This window comes from Salvelinus sp. IW2-2015, linkage group LG23 (assembly GCF_002910315.2).
Source record: "Salvelinus sp. IW2-2015 linkage group LG23, ASM291031v2, whole genome shotgun sequence".
NCBI classification, from domain to species: domain Eukaryota; kingdom Metazoa; phylum Chordata; class Actinopteri; order Salmoniformes; family Salmonidae; genus Salvelinus; species Salvelinus sp. IW2-2015.
The window spans coordinates 15,794,128-15,816,695 of NC_036863.1; the positions used below are offsets into that span (position 1 = coordinate 15,794,128).

General features: G+C 41.1%; 1 protein-coding gene across 1 annotated transcript in view; it reads left to right on the forward strand.

Moving 5' to 3' along the window:
* LOC111950261 (rho GTPase-activating protein 32-like) overlaps window positions 1-22,568 on the forward strand; it is a 239,412-nt gene that overhangs the window by 177,915 nt on the left and 38,929 nt on the right. Inside the window, exons 6-10 of the mRNA XM_023967694.1 lie at window positions 6,149-6,235; window positions 10,270-10,407; window positions 17,245-17,337; window positions 18,820-18,942; window positions 19,481-19,558. Coding sequence (XP_023823462.1) covers window positions 6,149-6,235; window positions 10,270-10,407; window positions 17,245-17,337; window positions 18,820-18,942; window positions 19,481-19,558 — 519 coding nt within the window. The remainder of the gene's footprint in view (window positions 1-6,148; window positions 6,236-10,269; window positions 10,408-17,244; window positions 17,338-18,819; window positions 18,943-19,480; window positions 19,559-22,568) is intronic.

Below are 22,568 nucleotides of genomic sequence, written 5' to 3' on the forward strand. Positions count from 1 at the left end.
AGTTCATATCCTATATCCCTTTGCCATTAATAAATTATATGATATGGTATCGCATCGGGACAAGTAAACCAAAGGATTTCCTAGGTTTCCTTTCCTAAGATGTCGGGGCTTGCCAAACAGTAACACTAAAGTGAGTGACTCTCGTCAGTCAGTGTAGCCTATTGAATCTGTGAGAGAGCCTTTCATTTGGCTTCCTAGTTTGCATTGGCTACTGGTATGTCACAGCTTTTTTTGCGGTTATCTGCAAATAAATTATGAGAACATTCGGTGAAGATGGTGGAGCATCACTGCAGTAACAATAGGTAGCGGAGAGCCTCATTCTGGTCATTCTCATTCTGTTCACCCATGACTGCGTGGCCGTGCACGCCTCCAACTCAATCATCAAGTTTGCGGACGACACTACAGTGGTAGGCTTGAGTACCAACAACGACGAGACGGCCTACAGGGAGGAGGTGAGGGCCCTCGGAGTGTGGTGTCAGGAAAATAACCTCACACTCAACGTCAACAAAACAAAGGAGATGATTGTGGAATTCAGGAAACAGCAGAGGGAGCACCCCCCTATCCACATCGATGGGACATTAGTGGAGAGGGTAGTAAGTTTTAAGTTCCTCGGCGTACACATCACGGACAAACTGAATTGGTCCACCCACACAGACAGCGTTGTGAAGAAGGCGCAGCAGCCCCTCTTCAACCTCAGGAGGCTGAAGAAATTCGGCTTGTCACCAAAAGCACTCACAAACATCTACAGATGCACAATCGAGAGCATCCTGTCGGGCTGTATCACCGCCTGGTACGGCAACTGCTTCGCCCACAACCGTAAGGCTCTCCAAAGGGTAGTGAGGTCTGCACAACGCATCACTGGGGGCAAACTACCTGCCCTCCAGGACACCTACACCACCCGATGTCACAGGAAGGCCATAAAGATCATCAAGGACAACAACCACCCGAGCCACTGCCTGTTCAGAGGCCATCAGACTGTTAAACAGCCACCACTAACATCGAGTGGCTGCTGCCAACATACTGACTCAACTCCAGCTCACTTTCATAATGGAAATTGATGGAAATGTATCAAAATGTATCACTAGCCACTTTAAACAATGCCACTTAATATAATGTATATGTATATGCTGTACTCTATATCATCTACTGCATCTTGCCAACTTTATGTAATACATGTATCACTAGCCACTTTAAACTATGCACTTTTATGTTTACATACCCTACATTACTCATCTCATATGTATATACTGTACTCGATACCATCTATTGCATCTTGCCTATGCCGTTCTGTACCATCACTCATTCATATATYTTTATGTACATATTMTTTATCCCTTTACACTTGTGTGTATAAGGTAGTAGTTGTKGAATTGTTAGGTTAGATTACTCGTTGGTTATTACTGCATTGTCGGAACTAGAAGCACAAGCATTTCGCTACACTCGCATTAACATCTGCTAACCATGTGTATGTGACAAATACAATTTGATTTGATTTGAAATATGATAATTAGGGCCCTCACGGAATTCAACAGAATGCATCAGTGAATTGTATTTCCTGCAACTTTCTGAAAAGGCAACGAGAATGCCCCTGTCTGTGTGTGTGCGGTGCGCATGCCTACCACTTTGTGTAGCCGTTAGCGATGATGCTAATGAAAACGGTCTTCTGGTAGATTGAAAGGCTTTCAAAAAAACCTTCTCGATTCAATGTTAACTACAAAGTAGCCTATGCTTACCTGGCAGAATGATATTGTGATTATTTGCACCAATCAAGTGGGTATTTGTTTTACAAACTACTATCGCTGCAAAACCACCGCTAAACAACAGCTAGGGTAACTACACCCAAAAATCTAAATTTCTTTCACAGACCTTAAAAATGGTCTCATGTGGTTTAGGCATTGTTGTGGGCTTAGAACATCCAATGTAATGTTTCTATTTAAAAAGTGTGATTTTGAGAGAGAACTTTAAAGAACTGGGAAAAACAAAACCTTTAATTTATTTTTCAAGATAATGAGGGCTATTTACTTCATTTTTCATTTATTATAAAATACATAATTTGAAGAACAAACATTGTGGCAATTCATATCTTGCAGTTAAACTGTAATCTCAAGAGACGACGGGTTAAAATGTAAACTGTCTTGAGATTAAAGTCTTATTTACAGTGTTTAAATTGGTTTGTTCTCTTACTTAGAAAATAGTCCTAGTCGTATAGGCCTAGACCTAGACAATATCCAAAACAACTAAAAGTACACTGAATTCATACATTTTCAGTTATCTAAATTGCCTTTTTATACAATACCATTTTGCACTAATTCTTTTGACTCCTCACATATGCTGCTGCTACTGCTTATTATCTACCCTGTTGGGACTTTGCCCCTGCCTGTATGTGCATGTCTGCCTCAGTTGCCTCGTGCCCTGTGTATATAGTCAAGTTATAGTTACTCATTGTGTGGTCCTTGTTATTTTTTTWATTTTTTTTCTCTGCATTGTTGGGAGGGGCCGTAAGTATTTCACTTAGTCTACACCTATTGTTTACGAAGCATGTGACAAATAACATGATTTTATTTGAATACCACAACAATATGTCATGACTGTCCTGTGAGGATCCAAAATCGATCAGAACAGGTTTGCAATGAATAATTTCAACCAGACCCCTTCTCACCTGCAAAGGGGGGAGGATTGAACTTGTGAGGGTTAACACCTCGCGTCCTGTCGTAAATCAAGAGGAAAAGATTCAAGTCTCCCTCTCCAATGTTCACCAGAGGAATGTCCTTTGTTTCTAGAGACTTTTCCCGCCGAAACACTAACACGTTCAAAAGTGAATACTGGAGCAATATTTCTAACATAGAACGTGGGGAATGTCAGAGGCGATCTATAGAACTAATGTAATTTTGTTTGTTATTTTGTGATGCCATTAAAAATGTTATAAAGGAAATACTGTAATTTGGAAAGGATCCCCACTACATGTGTGAAGTGTCCATCCTATGCATTGTGCATGTAATATAAAAAAGAGAGGGATGGGATTTTAGGAGCCATAGGAGATAATTGTTTTACATAAACTTTGTACAGTGATAAGTCACGCCCCTGAGTGAGGTCAGACCGTGTCAGCCTGACGGAACCGCCCTTTCGATGAAACTGTATAAATTGATGGGTTAAGAATGAACATATCAGACCAGAAAAGCATGAAGCTGCAGCTGCATGCTTAAAATGGTTTGAACTCTGAATCTCAACACGAGGCAGAGACGATAAACTCACCTCCTGGACAATCACTGGTACGGCTGATTAGCTGTCCTAAGTAAAGTATCTTAGAAAGCGAATTTAGGGGGGACCATTCTACTACTCTGCTCAAACCATCGTATTACGCTACACTCATCACTCCACTAGGAACCATCAACCTGGCTGGCTAGCCTATCTTCGAATAAGCATCTTCAGGAGCGATTGGGAGTAAAATWMACTCTGTAGTTCTGTTCAGGACTACACGACAAGTCACCAGATAACGGACAACTACAAAGAAGGACAACAGTATGAGACTTGTCGGAACCATTTTGGACAATCAGATCCTTACAAGCGTGCCACGAAAAATGCCCAACTCTTTACAAGGCGGCCCTGTCCACCGAGAGAGATCCGGCGAACCAAGACATTTCACGTAAATACATTTTATGATTTCTTACTCAAACAGGGTGGCGGTTCGTGTGCAAAGTATATGATTACTGTAATTGAGAGTAGTTTCTAAATGTACCGAAGTATAATGTTTCTGCCCCCTTCTCCATCTCTTTTGTAACAAGCAGCCATGTTTTACCATTCCGCTAGCGATCTGTTTTTAACATATTAAGTGTGTATGTTTATCCTGTGTTACCATTTAATTAACTAGTAAATAAATGATTAAACCAATTTGTGTAGTACTGAATCATAAGTAAGGCTCGGGTTTTTGTAGATGCAAGGAGGTTACGACTGTTCAGAATGATGATATGATACGAGGTTATGATTAATACATTGACTGTTTATAGGTGTGATAGGTAAAGACCTTTGGAGTTTAATTCGAGGGATGTTAACTCTTTAAAGAACCGTTCCTGTGGTGCCCCACATCCTAATGAGTTAATTGTTACATGATTCATTTAATTGGGTAACAATTAAACATAGTTAGTTGATTAGATAAATAACAGTCTTCAGATTAATGTTAGTCAAGTCACAAATATTTTCCAATCTGGGAGGTAACTTGATAAAGTATTCAATAATTTCGCTGTGTATATCAAATGGAATCAAGGCATTAAATAAAGGTTAAATATAAAAAATACATTTCAATGTACAGGTGGCCACCAAAATAGAGCTCCTTTGGAGCTCAGACGCACCTGGCTGGCTACTTTTTCTATTTGGCTGGCTACTCTATATACTGGTATCCGTCTGGCCCCGCAGCCTTGCGAATGTTAACCTGTTTAAAGGTCTTACTCACATCGGGCTTAGTCATCCGGAACAGCTGATGCTCTCATGGATGTTTCAGTGTTGCGAGCATAGAAGGCATTTAGGTCGTCTGGTAGGTTTGTGTCGCAGGGCATCTCGCAGCCGGGTTTCCCTTTGTAATCCGCGATAGTTTGCAAGCCCTGCCACATCTGTCGAGCATCAGAGCCGGCGTAGTAGGATTCTTAGTCCTGTGTTGACGCTTTGCCTGTTTGATGGCTCGTCAGAGGTCGTAGCGTGATTTCTTATAAGGGTCCGAATTGGTGTCCCACTCCTTGAAAGCGGAAGCTCTATCCTTTAGCTTAATGCGGATGTAGCCTGTAATCCATGGCTTCTGATTGGGGTATATACGTACGTACATACATTCACTGTGGGGACAACGTCGTTGATGCACTTATTGAAGCCGGTGACTGATGTGGTAAACTCAATGTTATCCGAAGAATCCCGGAACATATTCCAGTCTGTGCTAGAGAAACAGTCTTGTAGCTTAGTATCCGCTTCATCCTACCACTTCCGTATTGAGCTTGGAAGCAGGAGGATAGAGTTTTGGTCAGATTTACCAAAGAGAGGGTGAGGGAGAGCCTTGTATGCATTTCTGTGTGTGGAGAAAAGGTGATCTAGAGTTTTGTCACCCCTAGTTGCACAGGTAACATTCTGGTAAAACAGATTTCAGTTTCCCTTCATTAAAATCACCATGCGTGAAAAACAAAATGGGGAGGGACTATCTGAACTTGTCCAATAAGAAATGCTTGTTTCGGCTGCAAAATGTTTTGCTACAGTCTGCGCTAGCACATACCTCTGCAGTTCAGACATCGTTTGCTACTACATGAATAGGGCGCATAAATCATCACACACCTTTTCAAAACATTTTAACCCTTCTACTCAAAAACGAGTGACATATTTGATATCTGCAACCTGTTAAACGTTATGATCTTGTAGCTAGCAAGTAGCAAATAACGTTAGCTAGCATTGTTCAGCCCATAGAAAGACAGCTTGCTAAGGGTGCAGGGTGCATTGTCTAGTATGCACCTGTAATAAGAAGTTATTCACACTGTATATGTCATCACTATGTTGATCGGTTAATTTCAGTCAATAATATGGAATGAAAAGGTCCAAGTAGCCTAACCAGCCAGTGCATTTGTGGCACGTCATGTATGTCAGTTGCGGACGGCTGGCTTGGGACTCTAAGCTTTTCTGTTGTCATCCACAACAACATCTTTCAGGTATTAYCTTCATCTTCTCTGTGTCCTACAGCAGGAGAAGTGGAGAGAATTGCGAGAGGGGGAAAAAGGGATTGGGGTTAAAATGTACAGGGCTCGTATTTACAAAGCATAGGAGTGCTGATCTAGGATATGTTCCCACCTGTTCGTATAACCATATTCATTATGATCTAAAATGGACTCCTACTTTCAGAAGCCTTGTGAATAGGAGCCCAGGGCTGTGTTTAATTGTCAGGGGCTGTGAGGGATGGTGTCATTTTGTTGGCTCTAATGAGAGACTCTTAACTCTAGCTTGAAAGAAGGGGGGTTAGAGGAAGGTTAAAGGATTGTTTAAACAGATTTTTCTGTCATCTGTCCACATCTACGCCCTTCTGCCATTTGACCCAAAACACTAAGAGCTACTATATGCGTCTCATACTTTCTCTTTCCCTCTCCCTCTTTCCCTTTCTCTTTCTCTCTTTCTCTCTGTATTCCAGTTGGCCCTCGTGGATGAACAGAGTGAAGTGACACGGAATGGCTTTGAGTCCAAGGAGCTGCAGTATTTGGTCCAGATCTACTGCCAGGTGTGACTGAGTAATCATCTGGGTGCTGTGCTATGCTGCGGTGTCATTCTCACTCAATCAGTGATCTCTCATATACAGTACCAGTCAAAAGTTTGGACACACCTACTCATTTTTATTTGTTTTTATTTGTACTATTTTCTACATTGTAGAATAATAGTGAAGACATCAAAACTATGAAATAACATATATGGAATCATGTAGTAACCAAAAAAGTGTTAAACAAATGAACATATATTTTACACTGTTCAGAGGACACTGTGTGAATCAGGCCTTCCTGGTCGAATTGCTGCAAAGAAACCACTACTAAAGGACACCAATAATAAGAAGAAACTTGCTTGTGCCATGAAACACGAGCAATGGACATTAGACCGGTGGAATTCTGTCCTTTGGTCTGATGAGTCCAAATTTGAGATTTTTGGTTCCAACAGACGTGTCTTTGTGAGACGCAGAGTAGGTGAACGGATGATCTCCCCATGTGTGGTTCCCACGGAAGCATGGAGGAGCAGGTGTGGGGGTGCTTTGCTGGTGACACTGTCAGGGATTTATTTCGAATTCAAGGCACGCTTAACCAGCATGGCTACCATCATTTGTTTTTCAACAGGACAATGATCCAACACACCTCCAGGCTGTGTAAGGGCTATTTGACCAAGAAGGAGACTGGTGGAGTGCTGCATCAGATGACCTGGCCTCCACAATCACCAGACCTCAATCCAATTGAGATTGTTTGGGATGAGTTGGACTGCTGAGTGAAGGAAAAGCAGCAAACAAGTGCTCAGCATATGTGGGAAGTCCTTCAAGACTGTTGGAAAAGCATTCCAGGTGAAGCTGGTTGAGAGAATGCCAAGAGTGTGCAAAGCTGTCATCAAGGCAAAGGGTTGCTACTTAAATTTTTTTAACATATTTTGATTTGTTTTAACACTTTTTTGGTAACTACATGATTTCATGTGTTATTTCATAGTTTTGATATYTTCACTATTGTTCTACAATGTGGAAAATAGTACAAATCTAACGCTTGCATACACACGCACTCTCACTTGCATGCACACTCTCACAAATATACACAGTCACATTGAAAGCCTCTGTCTTTGGAATCTTGTCACACACCAAATGAATGTTCAATGTGTTAGCTAGTAGGTGATTGGCTCATTTTCAGTCATTTCTGAAAACCCATTTGGTCATGATTAAAATTATTGTGGGAACAGTGAAGCTGAAACAACCAAACAACTAAATAGAAAGGTCAGATCGGTGAGAAGGGTCTCTTGTGGGAATGGAGAGTGACACTGAAATCACACCGTTTGGCATCATCCATGATGCTCACGAGGTGTAGAGTAGCAACAAAACACACAACTTGGAGAAGATATCTGGTATACCATCCGTGCCTCCAAATCTTTTCCTCAACTTGGCAGTTACGCGACCCTCTCATCAGAGACCTAGCGAGGCAAGTCATGTGTGCCCGGTGCTGACCGAGGGCCTGTACCAAATGGCAACCTATTCCCTATATAGTGCACTGCTTTTGACCTGGGCCCATAGGGCTCTGGTCAAAAGTAGTGCACTATATAGGGAATAGGGGGCCATTTGGGACATTGCCTGAGGCTTACATCACAACTGTATTTGCCTGTCACTTTTTGATTCAGCACCCTCTTCAGATTAAAAAAAGCCTTGCTTTGTCATGTGCCAGCCGGCCTCTGATGTATTTACCCCAAAGATTTATCGTCAGTTAAATTAATGTATGGAGTTATCGACTTCTCGTGTTGTACTCCCGAAATAGCTTCGGCGAATTGATCACTTCGTCAATGGATTCCAAAATTAGCTATCCAGGGCAGTCCAGCACAGTTCAAGCAGGTGAGCTAGATATGGTGGACGATTTAGGAGCTGTTCCATTCTGTCTAGCATGATGCCTGTTGGATTTACTCGCAATAACAATAAAACATGCAAAGTTATTACCCCGCTGCAGTTTACATGCGCTTAGGTTGGACTCATTAAATCTCATTTTTCAACCACTCCACAAAGTTCTTGTTAGCAAACTATAGTTTTGGCAAGTCGGTTAGGACATCTACTTGGTGCATGACACAAGTAATTTTTCCAACAATTGTTTACAGACAGATTATTTCACTTATAATTCACTGTATCACAATTCCAGTGGGTCAGAAGTTTACATACACTAAGTTGACTGTGCCTTTAAACAGCTTGGAAAATTCCAGAAAATGATGTCATGGCTTTAGAAGCTTCTGATAGGCTAATTGACATCATTTGAGTGAATTGGAGGTGTACCTGTGGATGTATTTCAAGGCCTACCTTCAAACTCAGTGCCTCTTTGCTTGACATCATGGGAAAATCTAAAGAAATCAGCCAAGACCTCAGAAAAACAATTGCAGACCTCCACAAGTCTGGTTGATCCTTGGGAGCAATTTCCAAACGCCTGAGACGTTCTGTCTCCTAGAGATGAGTGTACTTGGGTGCGAAAAGTGCAAATCAATCCCAGAATAACAGCAAAGTACCTTGTGAAGATGCTGGAGGAAACGGGTACAAAAGTATCTATATCCACAGTAAATTGAGTCCTATATTGACATAACCTGAAAGGCCGCTCAGCAAGGAAGAAGCCACTGCTCCAAAACCGCCATAAAAGAGCCAGACTACAGTTTGCAACTGCACATGGGGACAAAGATCGTACTTTTTGGAGAAATGTCCTCTGGTCTGATGAAACAAAAATATAACTGTTTGGCCATAATGACCATCGTTATGTTTGGAGGGAAAAGGGGGAGGCTTGCAAGCCGAAAAACAGGATCCCAACCGTGAAGCACAGGGTAGCAGCATCATGTTGTGGGGGTGCTTTGCTGCAGGAGGGTCTGGTGCACTTCACAAAATAGATGGCATCATGAGGGAGGAAAATTATGTAGATATATTGAAGCAACATCTCAATACATCAGTCAGGAAGTTAAAGCTTGGTTGCAAATGGGTCTTCCAAATGGACAATGACCCCAAGCATTTTTCCAAAGTTGTGGCAAAATGGCTTAAGGACAACAAAGTCAAGGTTTTGGAGTGGCCATCACAAAACCCTGACCTCAATCCCACAGAAAATTTGTGGGCAGAATTGAAAAAGTGTGTGTGAGCAAGGAGGCCTACAAACCTGACTCAGTTACACTAGCTCTGTCAGGAGGAATGGGCCAAAATTCACCCAACTTGTTGTGGGAAGCTTGTGGAAGGCTACCCGAAATGTTTGACCCAAGTTAAACAATTTAAAGGCAATGCTACCAAATAYTAATTGAGTGTATGTAAACTTCTGACCCACTGGGAAAGTGATGAAAGAAATCAAAGCTGAAATAAATCATTCTCTCTGTTATTATTATATTATTTAATATTTAATAACATTCTTAAAATAAAGTGGTGATCCTAACTGACCTAAAACAGGGAATATTTACTAGGATTAAATGTCAGGAATTGTGAAAAACTGAGTTTAAATGGATTTTTGCTAAAGTGTATGTAAACTTCCGACTTCAACTGTATGTCTGGTTTGAATAATAGCAGTACATCTAATATAATTAAAGCTGGGTTGTTTTTCACTGGATGTTCTGTACTAGATTCCCGGGCTCATCGTCCAATGAGGGAGATCCCCTTTTCAGATTAAAATGCCCCCCCTCTTGAGACGAGAAGGATATAATGTCCAACTCTCTCTTAATTCCACCAGATTTGACCCCCCTCTCTTAATAATCCCAGCCATTTGCATTCATCCCCTTCTCCAATCCCTCCCCCCATCTATCCACCATCCATCCTTTAATCAGTTTTTTGGCTCTGCCTTACATTGGCAGACTGGTGCTCTGCTTGGGGCAACCACAACCATACCACATCCGCAACCATACAGATGTATGGTCCCTGTCCCACAGTGGAGTATTGTGTGGGGAGTCACTGTAGCAGGATTATAGCTAGGAAGGTAATACACCCTGGTCTGGTTAGTACATGCATATCCCCTGTGTTTTGAAACGTCCTCTCTCTCTTCTCTCTCCTACTTTCCCACTCTTGCTATTTTTGCTCCGCAGAGCCGAAGCTGGATTGTGAAGCGCAGCTATGAGGATTTCCGTGTCCTGGACAAGCACCTGCACCTTTGCATCTATGACCGCCGCTTCTCGCAGCTGCCTGAGCTGCCTCGATTCGACAGTCTGAGGGATCGCGCCGAGGTAAGATACCCGGTCTTTCTCAGTACAGCCGATGTGCCCCACCCCACCCAACACCCCTATATCCCCATTCAAATGGTCTCTCCCAGTCTCACGCTTTGAATACTGCCTCAGAGTTCACGACTTTAAGGACTATGTTATCTTTCCCCTTCAAGATTACAGTCTTTAGGGTTCAGACAGAAGCCAGAGCCAAAGGACGGGTGACTTGAGAACAGTTTTGCGACCATGTCCGTCCTAGAGTGAAATACCTGTACAATGTCAATGCTGTATTTGCTTGTTTTACAAACTCGTATTCGTTGCAGGCTGATTCATGGGCTAAATTTGTTAAAGTGTCCATTTGTGCCCAGGTTTGTTTTTTTCGTTCTGTCTAATGGCCTGGTGTTTAGAGGAAGGCAGCTGTATAGTCTGTTTTATGTTTTTAGAAAACCTCTCCATCCTGCTGGGCTGCAATAGGAACTCTCACTCGCTCTCTCTGTTTACAGTTGTTTTCCCAGAGAAAGCCTACTTGAACTGTGGCACATTTTCACAGCTAAATTGATGGGCTTTGAAATATGGAGTGGCTGTTAATGCTTACCCATATGATCATCCAGTCCTTCAGTAAATGGAAAAAGGCCCTGGTACTCATGCTCTCTGCCCCTAAAAAGAGACTCCCACAAAGGTAGGCTGACTAGGCTTCACAGTCACCACTTTGCTCTGCGTCCCAAATGACACCCTATTCCCTACATAGTGCACTACTTTTGACCAGATCTGGGCCCTGGTCAAAATTTGTGCACTACATGTTTATAGGGCATAGGGTGCCATTTGATACACAGCCTCTCTCTCCAGCTGTCCCAAGTGTAATGTGAAACACTAGGCTGCGCGTTGACTAATCTCAGGAGGTCAGATTACTACGCCCACAGTGAAAGCACAGGTCCTTCTGTAGTGGGATGTTCAGTGCTAAAAACTACTGGTAAAACAGGTTATTAGGGTTTTCATGTAAAAAGGCTGTGGAAATACCTCAGTCGTGATTGGAGGAACCAGATGTCGGACCTTTCAGTTTAATCCGTGTCCGTGGCTGCTGGGACAAGTAATAGCAGAGAGCTGGCGTATAGTAATTTCAGACAGCAGTCATTATTTGATTGTAGCCTTCAGGCATTTAATACACATAGGTCCTTACAGGATTAATTGGTGTAGGGGAAAATTGGCTTGAAATAAAATGTCACTAACCGTATTGTCGAGAGGCTGTTTTGCTGGCCCCTCTTTGAAGGGCATATTTTGGTACCTAGCTACTGCAGGTATTTGGATAGTGTTAGCCTAGCTAGTATGCTAACCAACATATTGCTTGCGCATTCCAATACTTGATTGTCACTGTTTTGTAGGCCAGTACTTTGGGAGCTAGATTGCCTGTTCGAAATGAGCTGACATTACCTTATACAATATCTTCCATGACTCGTTAAGTCTAAAAGAACTTAGAGAAAACCTGTACAAAGTTGGTAAGAATATTCAGCGAAATCAGCAAACTCACTGCTAATCAACCAATCAGTCTCCCTATTGTTTCAGTTAGCCAGCCATCCAGCCAGCCTCCCTTCCCTTCAAGGCCTTGATGTTGGGCTTGGCTTTACTGTTGTGGTACCACCTGTTCTCTAGTCTTTGTCTTTCTGGAGAGTCTTAGCCCTCTTGGTCTATGTTTTCTTGGTCATGTTGACAGGAAGGAGAGGGGCTGAAGAGAGGGCCTGGCGGAGTCCCAAATGGTACCCTATTTCCAACATGGTGCACTACTTCTGACCAGAGCCATATGAGCCCTGGTCAAAAGTAGTGCACTATATAGAGACTAGGGTGCCATTTGGGGCACATACCCTGTCTGGCACTCAGAGGAGAAGGCTCACTTTTGGATTAGTGCGCTGAATAGGACAAGTCTTGTTGGAAGCGGCAGGGTATTCATCACCAACAGTAACCAACAAATTGAGCCCAACAAGGAAAGCATCCAGGTCATCAAAGAAAAGCTTTCCTTTCCTTACCCATTATAGCCTTTAAGCCCAAACCAGACCGGACCATGTAAGGCCCCCCTCTGCTGCTCTGTACAGCAAGCCTTCTATACCAGATGCTTACTTACCTTCCAAATCAAGTACTTAGTATTGTAGTACTGTTGCTACTGTTTTCATAACTTGAAAGTCAGGGCATTATTTTCAGCAGTTTTTTGTTCTTCTTTTTTCAGTCAGCGGCCTGCTTTGTCATTGAGGCTAAATATGGCGTCAGTTTCAACGTACTCTCCCTCCCTGTGACATTTGACGAATGAGGGTTGAGTAGGGACATATTTGATTTAACCAGAGATCCTTGTCAGCTTCGTCTTTGTTGAGCACCCTCAAGGTGACATACAGTGGGGAGAACAAGTATTTGATACACTGCCGATTTTGCAGGTTTTCCTACTTACAAAGCATGTAGAGGTCTGTAATTTTTTATCATAGGTACACTTCAACTGTGAGAGGTGGGAACAAAATCCAGAAAATCACTTTATATGATTTTTAAGTAATTAATTTGCATTTTAGTTCCTGACCAGGTTTGCACACACTGCAGCAGGGATTTTGGCCCACTCCAGTGTGTTACTAATGGTTTTCTTTGAGACTGTGGTCCAAGCTCTCTTCAGGTCATTGACCAGGTCCTGCCGTGTAGTTCTGGGCTGATCCCTCACCTTCCTCATGATCATTGATGCCCCACGAGGTGAGATCTTGCATGGAGCCCCAGACCGAGGGTGATTGACCGTCATCTTGAACTTCTTCCATTTTCTATAATTGCGCCAACAGTTGTTGCCTTCTCACCAAGCTGCTTGCCTATTGTCCTGTAGCCCATCCCAGCCTTGGCAGGTCTACAATTTATCCCTGATGTCCTTACACAGCTCTCTGGGTCTTGGCCATTGTGGAGAGGTTGGAGTCTGTTTGATTGAGTGTGTGGACAGGTGTCTTTTATACAGGTAATGAGTTCAAACAGGTGCAGTTAATACAGGTAATGAGTGGAGAACAGGAGGGCTTCTAAAGAAAAACTATCAAGTCTGTGAGAGCCGGAATTCTTACTGGTTGGTAGGTGATCAAATACTTATGTCATGCAATAAAATGCAAATTAATTACTTAAAAATCATACAATGTGATTTTCTGGATTTGTTGTTAGATTCCGTCTCACAGTTGAAGTGTACCTATGATAAAAATTACAGACCTCTACATGCTTTGTAAGTAGGAAAACCTGCAAAATCGGCAGTGTATCAAATACTTGTTCTCCCCACTGTATGTCCTTCATTAAATATTTGGACAGATCTGATAGCTCATTAACCATTGTTTTGTCTGGTTAGTGCCACAGTGAAGTCTCAAATGAAAAACATATTTTTTTAAACCTCTGACATGCTTTGTCATTTTACACGTCTGCTATCTTCCACATATAGAATTGCCTTTTTTTCACCGTTTCCTCCTGGACAGATTTGTCCTGGCTGTGGTAAAGTTGGGCCTGATCAGGTTATAAATGTTTACACATCTTGTGGAAGAAGAAAACAAACGCTCCGAGGCTATGGTCCTTTTAAAACCAGGGCTAAGCTGTCTGTGTCATGTACATGTGTCGTCAGCTTGCGCCCATTAGGCCCCTCTGGGCTATAACACTCGGCCTCTGTGTATCTGTGTTGATGGACCCTGTCTGATTGGGTACGCACAGTGCTAGCTCATGTACTGGATCAATGTGGCAGGCAGCGGGCTGGAACCTCCCGGAGAGAGGGTCAGGAAAGGTTTGGCTCCACGTCTGGCCTGGCCCATGCCCACCACCTCAATGGTCTGCTCTTCTTCCTCTAACCTCTTCTCTTCTTCTCCAACCTCTTTCTTCCTCCCCTAACCTCTCCTCTGCTCTCCTATCCTTTAACGTATCCCTTCTCCTCTCTCTCCTCGCCCTTCTCTAATCTACCTACTCCTCTCCTCTCTTGGAGCTCAGCTCTCTAACCTCTCCTCTCCTTCTGCTCTAACCTATCCTTTCTCCTCTCTTCTCTAATCTCTCCCTTCTCCCCCTCCTCTCCCCTTCTCTAACCTCTCCCTCTTCCCCACTCCTCTCCCCTTCTCTAACCTCTCCCTCTTCCCCTCTCCTCTCCAAACGGCCTCCAGTGGAGCGTTTGATTTCCTCTGCTAGGCGCTCACCACTCAGTCTTTCCTTTTGCTCTCGCTTTCTCTCATCTATAGTGCATTACTCAAGAAGTTGCTAATGAAAACTAGAAACAACCGTCCTTTCAATATCATTAGGATTGGCTACATTATGAGCTCAGTCAAACACGTCTTTCTGGCCCATGCTCAAGTCAGACACACACACCAGGGCTCCAGACTGCGACAATTTAGTTGCATTTTGCGGCCCTTTTTACTTGGCTGTGCAAGTCATGTTTAATTGGTCGCATCGGTGTGAGCTGCACATTCTACATGGTCACTTCACTCCAAATGTCCTATTTTTTTTTAGGAGGCTGTGACCATGATTTGGTCAAACAGTAATGTGCGTTTTCTTCATGATCATGCCTCTAGTGTGATCATTTTGATCGCATGTGCTCCTAAATATTTAGCTGTGCAAAATGTTTTTTTTCCCAGATAAATTGTAAAGGTTATGCTTTGCTGTATCACTGTTTCTGAGTACCCTAGAGAAAAAAGTGAGTGCTGATCCGTGACTGTGGTGGTTACACCATTACTACAGAGAACTGGTTATCTCTAGCCCAAACTGTTCAAAAGTAGTGACTCATATTATCGGTGCTACATTTTTTCCCTTCTATTGTGCATTGGCTCTGCAGCTGGTTGCATCTCCATTGGCGGGCTGTATTTTACGTTCATAAACCATGTCATGAGCCGTTCTAAAACTACTTGTGGGCCATTAACACCTTGTTAAGTCATGTTACCTCATTAGCTAGCAAGCTAACAACCTGGTAACTTTACCAGTATATCCAAACATTTGGGGGCACAGAAAGAATGGAAAAGGAATAGCTTCTTCAGGAGTTCAATGATCATAGCAATGAATAAATGACCGATTTGCATGTTGTCACTCAGAATGTCACTGACATTCTTAAAGAGACCGTGTACAATTTTGAATGTAATGCATCTCAATAGGAAACAGTGCTTTTTACACCATGTAGAAAACTAATATTGCTTTGTAATTTCAATGACAGCTATTTGTATCAACATTTTAGCTTTTATAATAAATGCATGCATTTACAGGGTTACATATTAGTTGATAGGGCACAACATTTCCTTCAAAAGTAGCTAGAATTCATGTAGGCTGTATCTCAATCAATTTAAAAAATCTTATTTTCTGGTGCTCCTACATTTTATGTGGTGCTCCTAACTTTTTTAAGTTGAGAGCATCAGTGCTACCAACAAATTTTATTCATTCAGAGCCTTAATTATGATTCCTGTAATTAAAGTCTCTGCCCTGCCCCGTGCCTGTTTCGTTGTGGCCTGCTTCTATGATGAGCGAGACTCACTCCCTCTCCCCCTGCATTCCAGGAGAAAAATAAGTATTCTGATTGTAGGCTATAACATTTCAAAATCCAATTGCGGGAAAAACACAGCTGTTGTCACTGTTGAAGAGAGGAGGCTATAAGCTTTCTGTAGACATAAATGTTCTCTCTATAGCAACTATTTTACAAACATGATATTTGTTATGGATTTTAAATACAGAGCGTGTGAAATGCACATCAGCCATTGCGAGTGTACAGGCTACAACTGCAATGTTTTTTTGAGGCATTACATTTACTGTTAGATTAATACTTGGCTACCAGTAATGCCGTGATAGCCATGCTGGTTAAGTGTGCCTTGAATTCAAAATAAATCCCTAACAGTGTCACCAGCAAAGCACCATCACACCTTCTCCTCCATGCTTCATGGTGGGAACCACACATGCAGAGATCATCCGTTCATCTACTCTGCACTCACAAAGACACGGCGGTTGGAACCAAAAATMAAAAATTTGGACACATCAGACCAAAGGACAGATTTCCACCTGTCTGTCCATTGTTCGTGTTTCTTGGCCCAAGCAAGTATCTTCTTCTTATTGGTATCCTATGGTAGTGGTTTCTTTGCAGCAATTCAACCATGAAGGCCTGATCTGAACAGTTGATGTTGACATGTGTCTGTTACTTGGATTTATTTGGGCTGCAATTTCTGAGGCTGGTAACTCTAATGAACTTATCTGCAGCAGAGGTAACTTTGGGTCTTCCTTTCCTGTGGTGGTCCTCATTAGAGCCGGTTTCATCATAGCGCTTGATGGTTTTTGCGACTGTACTGTTTTAAAGTAATGATGGACTGTCATTTCTCTTTGCTTATTTGAGCCGTTCTTGCCATAATATGGACTTGGTCTTTTACCAAATAGGGCTATCTTCTGTATACCACCCCTACCTTGTCACAACACAACTGATTGGCTCAAACGCATTAAGAAGGAAAGAAATTCCACAAATGAACTTTTAACAAGGCACACCTGTTAATTGAAATGCATTCCAGGTGACTTCCTCATGAATCTGGTTGAGAGAATGCCAAGATTATGCAAAGCTGTCATAAAGGCAAAGGGTGGCTACCTTGAAGAATATAACATATATTTTCTTTTGTGTCACCACACTTTTGGTTATTACATGATTCCATATGTGTTATTTCATAGTTTTGATGTCTTCACTATTATTCTACAATGTAGAAAATAGCACAAATAAAGAATAACTCTTGAAGGAGTAGTAGGTGTGTCCAAACTTTTGACTGGTACTGTACATACACTTCCTTTTTAGTAGCTGTAGGTCATTCAACACTCTGTGTGGAACTAGTATGTTATATAGGTGTTTTACCCATTGTCTGTTCCTGGTTTCCTCTCTCACAGGTAGTTTCCCAGATGCTGATGGCTTACCTCTCCCGCTTCTCAGCGATCGCTGACAACAAGATCAACTGTGGGCCCGCCCTCACGTGGATGGAGGTGAGCTTCTGTCTGGGTTTATGTCTGTGTGTCTCATGCTGTCTGTCTGTCTTGTCTGTGTCTGTTTGTCTATCAATCTCCCACACACACTAGACCAGGGCTATCCAACCCTGTTCCTGGAGAGCTACTGTCCTGTAGGTTTACACTTCAACCCTAATGTATTAATTAGCACCTGATTCTAATAATTAGCTTGTTGATACGCTGAATCAGGTCAGTTAAAACTGGGTTTGGAGTGTGAACCTACAGGAGGGTAGCTCTCCAGGAACACGGTTGGAGAGCCCTGCTCTACACAAATACACCACAGATAACACATACTGTAGTTTCCCATTTTCTTGCACGAACACGCGCTTACTGCTCCTCTCTTTCCTTATTGACTCACACGTAATTAAGTGATAATGCCCGAGAAGCCGGTGTTTGGTGGCTATATTGGCATGGGTGTTAGGCCTGAGAAGGGGTACCAACGTATTCAAATAATGATTTATATATTTTCATTAAAAACTTTATTTTGTTGAATTTATTGATATTTCATCCTTCCACAAGATATAGGTCCGACACAAATCTAGGGTTGCTACCCAAGCCGTCTACCCAAGTTCTGTATCTATGGACGCTACCCAGTCATTCGTTCTAAATGTTCTATTGCCATACTGGCTGGCAACATTCTTATCCCTTACTTACTAGCTAGCCAACTACGGCTAACTTACAGTTATGTCAAACATTTTAGCCAGAATAACAACAAAGTAGCTGCAATTTGCATTTGTTTAAGCTGTTTTCTAGTGACATTTATTTGGATGCATCCTTAACAATGAGCTAATGATGCGCAATTTCAGGATAATGTTGTTCAGAGGCGCTAGCCAATGACACAGCTAACACAATTACTTCAAACTGAAGCTGGAAAGACTGCAAACTACAGTAGCTGCACTTCATTTCGTTTGACCTGTTTTCTATTGACATTTCTTTGTATATATCCATAACAATTATGCTGATTCTTCATGATTTTTGACTGGCTGAGAAAATCTCCCTCCGTCTGTTTCATCCCGACTCCCGACATCTACACGTTCATTACTATGAAACAGCTGGAGATCGAATTTCAATACTGAAACAATGTTGCAAATGTCAGAGACAGAAAGCAAGGTTTATACAAATCTCCGCATTTGAAAACCAATTGCTAGTCTAAAAGAAATGGGATATATTGTCTAGATGCTTTTTACAGTGGAGATCAAGTTTATAAATTGCCTGGCTGGGCTGATGAGACAGTGGATTGCGCAGTGAGATGGAACCGAGTAAATAGGYATTTAAACTTCATAGCTTTAGCTGGTGGTAACTTGTGGAATAAACACTGGCTGGAATGCAGTTTTAACCAGTCAGCGTCCAGGATTAGCCCCACCCGTTGTATAATAGAACAGTAACTCACCAACCCAGTGTAATGTCTGCAGTGACAGACAGTAAATATGACACTAACTTGATTGTGTGTGTGTGTTCCAGGTTGATAACAAGGGCAACCACTTACTGGTCCACGAGGAGTCCTCCATTAATGTACCCGCCATCGCCGCCGCCCATGTCATCAAACGCTACATCGCGCAGGCCGCCGACGAGCTCTCCTTCGAGGTGACCGCCAAGGACAGGGAGAGCTGAACCGCATTTAGACACAACACATGCACATACACATACGTGTACACACACTCACATACGTGTACACACACTCACATGGACATATGTGCAGATACAAATGGGAATGTCATGGATAAATGGCTGTGCTTGGATGCAGTGATAAATAATCATACGTATTTTGTGAGCACGTTGTTCTTTGTTGTATGACAGGTAATCTGCATCATATTTACTATTCTACAGATGCTCCAATACATTGTTGTTCCTAGGGAGTTGTTTCTCCATTACTCTTTTCACACTCTACATCTGATTGAACATGCAATTCTTCTGTACAAATACTCTTTGATGCAGTTAGTGGTTCTCAAACGTTTCTTAGCAAATAATACCCACCATCTCTATATGTAGGATGATGTTTCCCCTCAGATGTATTCACAGCATGACTAGTGAGTCTCTTCTTTAGCAATGACACTGATCCAGCTATCCTACTCTTCTCCTCTCTTTCCCTTTCTCTCTCCCATCTCTCTCTCTCCCCTGACAGGTTGGGGACATTGTGTCGGTGATTGACATGCCCCCCAAAGAGGACACCACATGGTGGAGGGGCAAGCACGGCTTTCAGGTTTGTGGCCCAGATGCACATACACACACAAACAAACAATTACTGTGTTGCAGTCTAGAACCTGGGGTGTTATAAGTTGCGCACAGATGGCTTGGCATCCACTCATCTTCTGTCTACTGATCTACTGTAGACTCCACAAGGCCATGATTTTTATTGTGCTTTGGTGTCTATCAATTTCTCTTTTGGACGTTTAGCTAATTCTACTATATTTATCCATATACCAAAGACCAAATCAGTTCATTGTTCATTTGGGTTAAACATTTCTCTATGGACTATCTCATCAGTTAAAGACAGACATACTCATTGTATCATACAAAATGGGTACACAGAGTGGTTGTTCTCGATCGTGATGTGATTATATTAGCCGAGCTACGTTTTCCAGTATTCCATTTAAAGTGATCAATAGTCTTTCCTTGAGCACAATAAAACCTGATCTTGTGTTGTCTGTTGATCTAATCCAGCTGAACTTCCTGTGCCCTTAGCATTGACCCGTAGCAGTGTTCTGGTCATAGCTGACCCATAACATTGCGGCTCGCTGCCCCGGGGGAAAAATACTGATACAAGCCAGCTGGGAGGGCAGCCATGTTGGATGGGGCTTCACAACATGTTGTTATTGAATGCTGCAGAAGGGCAATCAGGAACTTGGGAAGCTGTTAGGCTAAAGACTCTTGGAGGCGGTTGTTGCCTGTTGCTTTGTTGTACTGTAGGGGTGCATATGCTGAGTTTTAAAGAGAGGGAACATTATTTGTCTGTGATTTTGGTATATCAAGTAGATGAAGATTCCTTGGTTTTGATTCCTTGATTTTGTCTATTTTTTCATTATTATAAATCATGGCACTCATTCCTACCAAGAATGATGGTCTGGTGCATACCATGACGTTTGGTCTTCAACAATGATGTCATAACTAGGTTATTACACATATTGTTCGTCCTTGAAACCAATCTGGATTTTGGGGAAACACCATTGTATGTCAATGCTCCACTAGATGGTGGAGCATTGATTGGATTGTGTATCCGCTAGCACAAAGCAGATGTCAATGTCCTCCCTGCTATCTCCACCGGAGGGCAGTCAGTCACCCTGAGGCTTGAGGTCAGGTAGGCAGCTCACATAGAGAGAGAGAGAGAGAGAGAGATCCCCAACCATGGCAGGGGTTGCGTTTCGTCTGCAAAGCGTGTAGGTTACATACTGCTAAGCAAATAAACGCTTCTTTAAAAGTGTCTATTAGTGTAGTCTGGTCTCTGATTTGTTAGGTATCGCACACGTTAAGATTTGTAAATCAGAGATAGGACTAGATGATTAGTCAATAATGACAGAGAAGGGTTTTGTCAAGTTGCTCTGCTCGGAATGGCTTTGGTTTAGCAGTTTCCCACATCTTTATTAAAGCACGCAAAAATATTTATATTATGTCTTCCTCCAAACTCATTAAGTGAAGCCTAGAGATTTATATTATTCTATTATACAGCCTAGAGATTTATATTATTCTATTATACAGCCTAGAGATGTATATTATTCTATTATACAGCCTAAGAGATTATATTATTCTATTTATAACAGCCTAGAGATTTAATATATTCTATTATACAGCCTAAGAGATTATATTATTCTATTATACAGCCTAAAGATTTATATTATTCTATTATACACCCTAGAAGATTTATATTATTCTATTATACAGCCTAGAGATTTATATTATTCTATTATACAGCCTAGAGATGTATATTATTCTATTATACAGCCTAAGAGATTTATATTATTCTATTATACAGCCTAGAGATTTATATTATTCTATTATACAGCCTAAGAGATTTATATATTCTATATAACAGCCTAAGAGATTTATATTATTCTATTATACACCCTAGAGATTTATATTATTCTATTATACAGCCTAGAGATTATATTTTCTATATACAGCCAGAGGTTATATTATTCTATTATACAGCCTTAGAGATGTATATTATTCTATTATAACAGCCTAGAGAGTTATATTATTCTATTATACAGCCTTAGAGATTTATATTATTCTATTATACAGCCTAGAGATTTATATTATTCTATTATACAGCCTAGAGATTTATATTATTCTATTATACAGCCTAGAGATGTATATTATTCTATTATACAGCCTAGAGATGTATATTATTCTATTATACAGCCTAAGAGATTTATATTATTCTATTATACAGCCTAGAGATTTATATTATTCTATTATACAGCCTAAGAGATTTATATTATTCTATTATACAGCCTAGAGATTTATATTATCTATTATACACCCTAGAGATGTATATTATTCTATTATACAGCCTAGATTATTATTATTCTATTATACAGCCTAGAGAGTTATATTATTCTATTATACAGCCCTAGAGATGTATATTATTCTATTATACAGCCTAGAGAGTTATATTATTCTATTATACAGCCTTAGAGATTATATTATTCTATATACAGCCTAGAGATTATATTATTCTATTATACAGCCTAGAGATTTATATTATTCTTATTATACAGCCTAGAGATTGTATATTATTCTATTATACAGCCTAGAGATTTATATTATTCTATTATACAGCCTAAGAGATTTATATTATTCTATTATACAGCCTAGAGATTTATAATTATTCTATATACAGCCTAAGAGATTTATATTATTCTATTATACAGCTAGAGATATATTCTATTATCAGCCTAGAGATTTATATTATTCTATTATACAGCCAAAGAGATTATATTATCTATTATACAGCCTAGAGATTTATATTATTCTATTATACAGCCAAAGAGATGTATATTATTCTATTATACAGCCAAGAGATTTATATTATTCTATTATACAGCCTAGAGATTTATATTATTTCTATTATACAGCCTAAGAGATGTATATTATTCTTATTATACAGCCTAGAGATGTATATTATTCTTTATACAGCCTAGAGATTATATTATTCTATTATACAGCCTTAGAGATTTATATTATTCTATTATACAGCCTAAAGATTTATATTA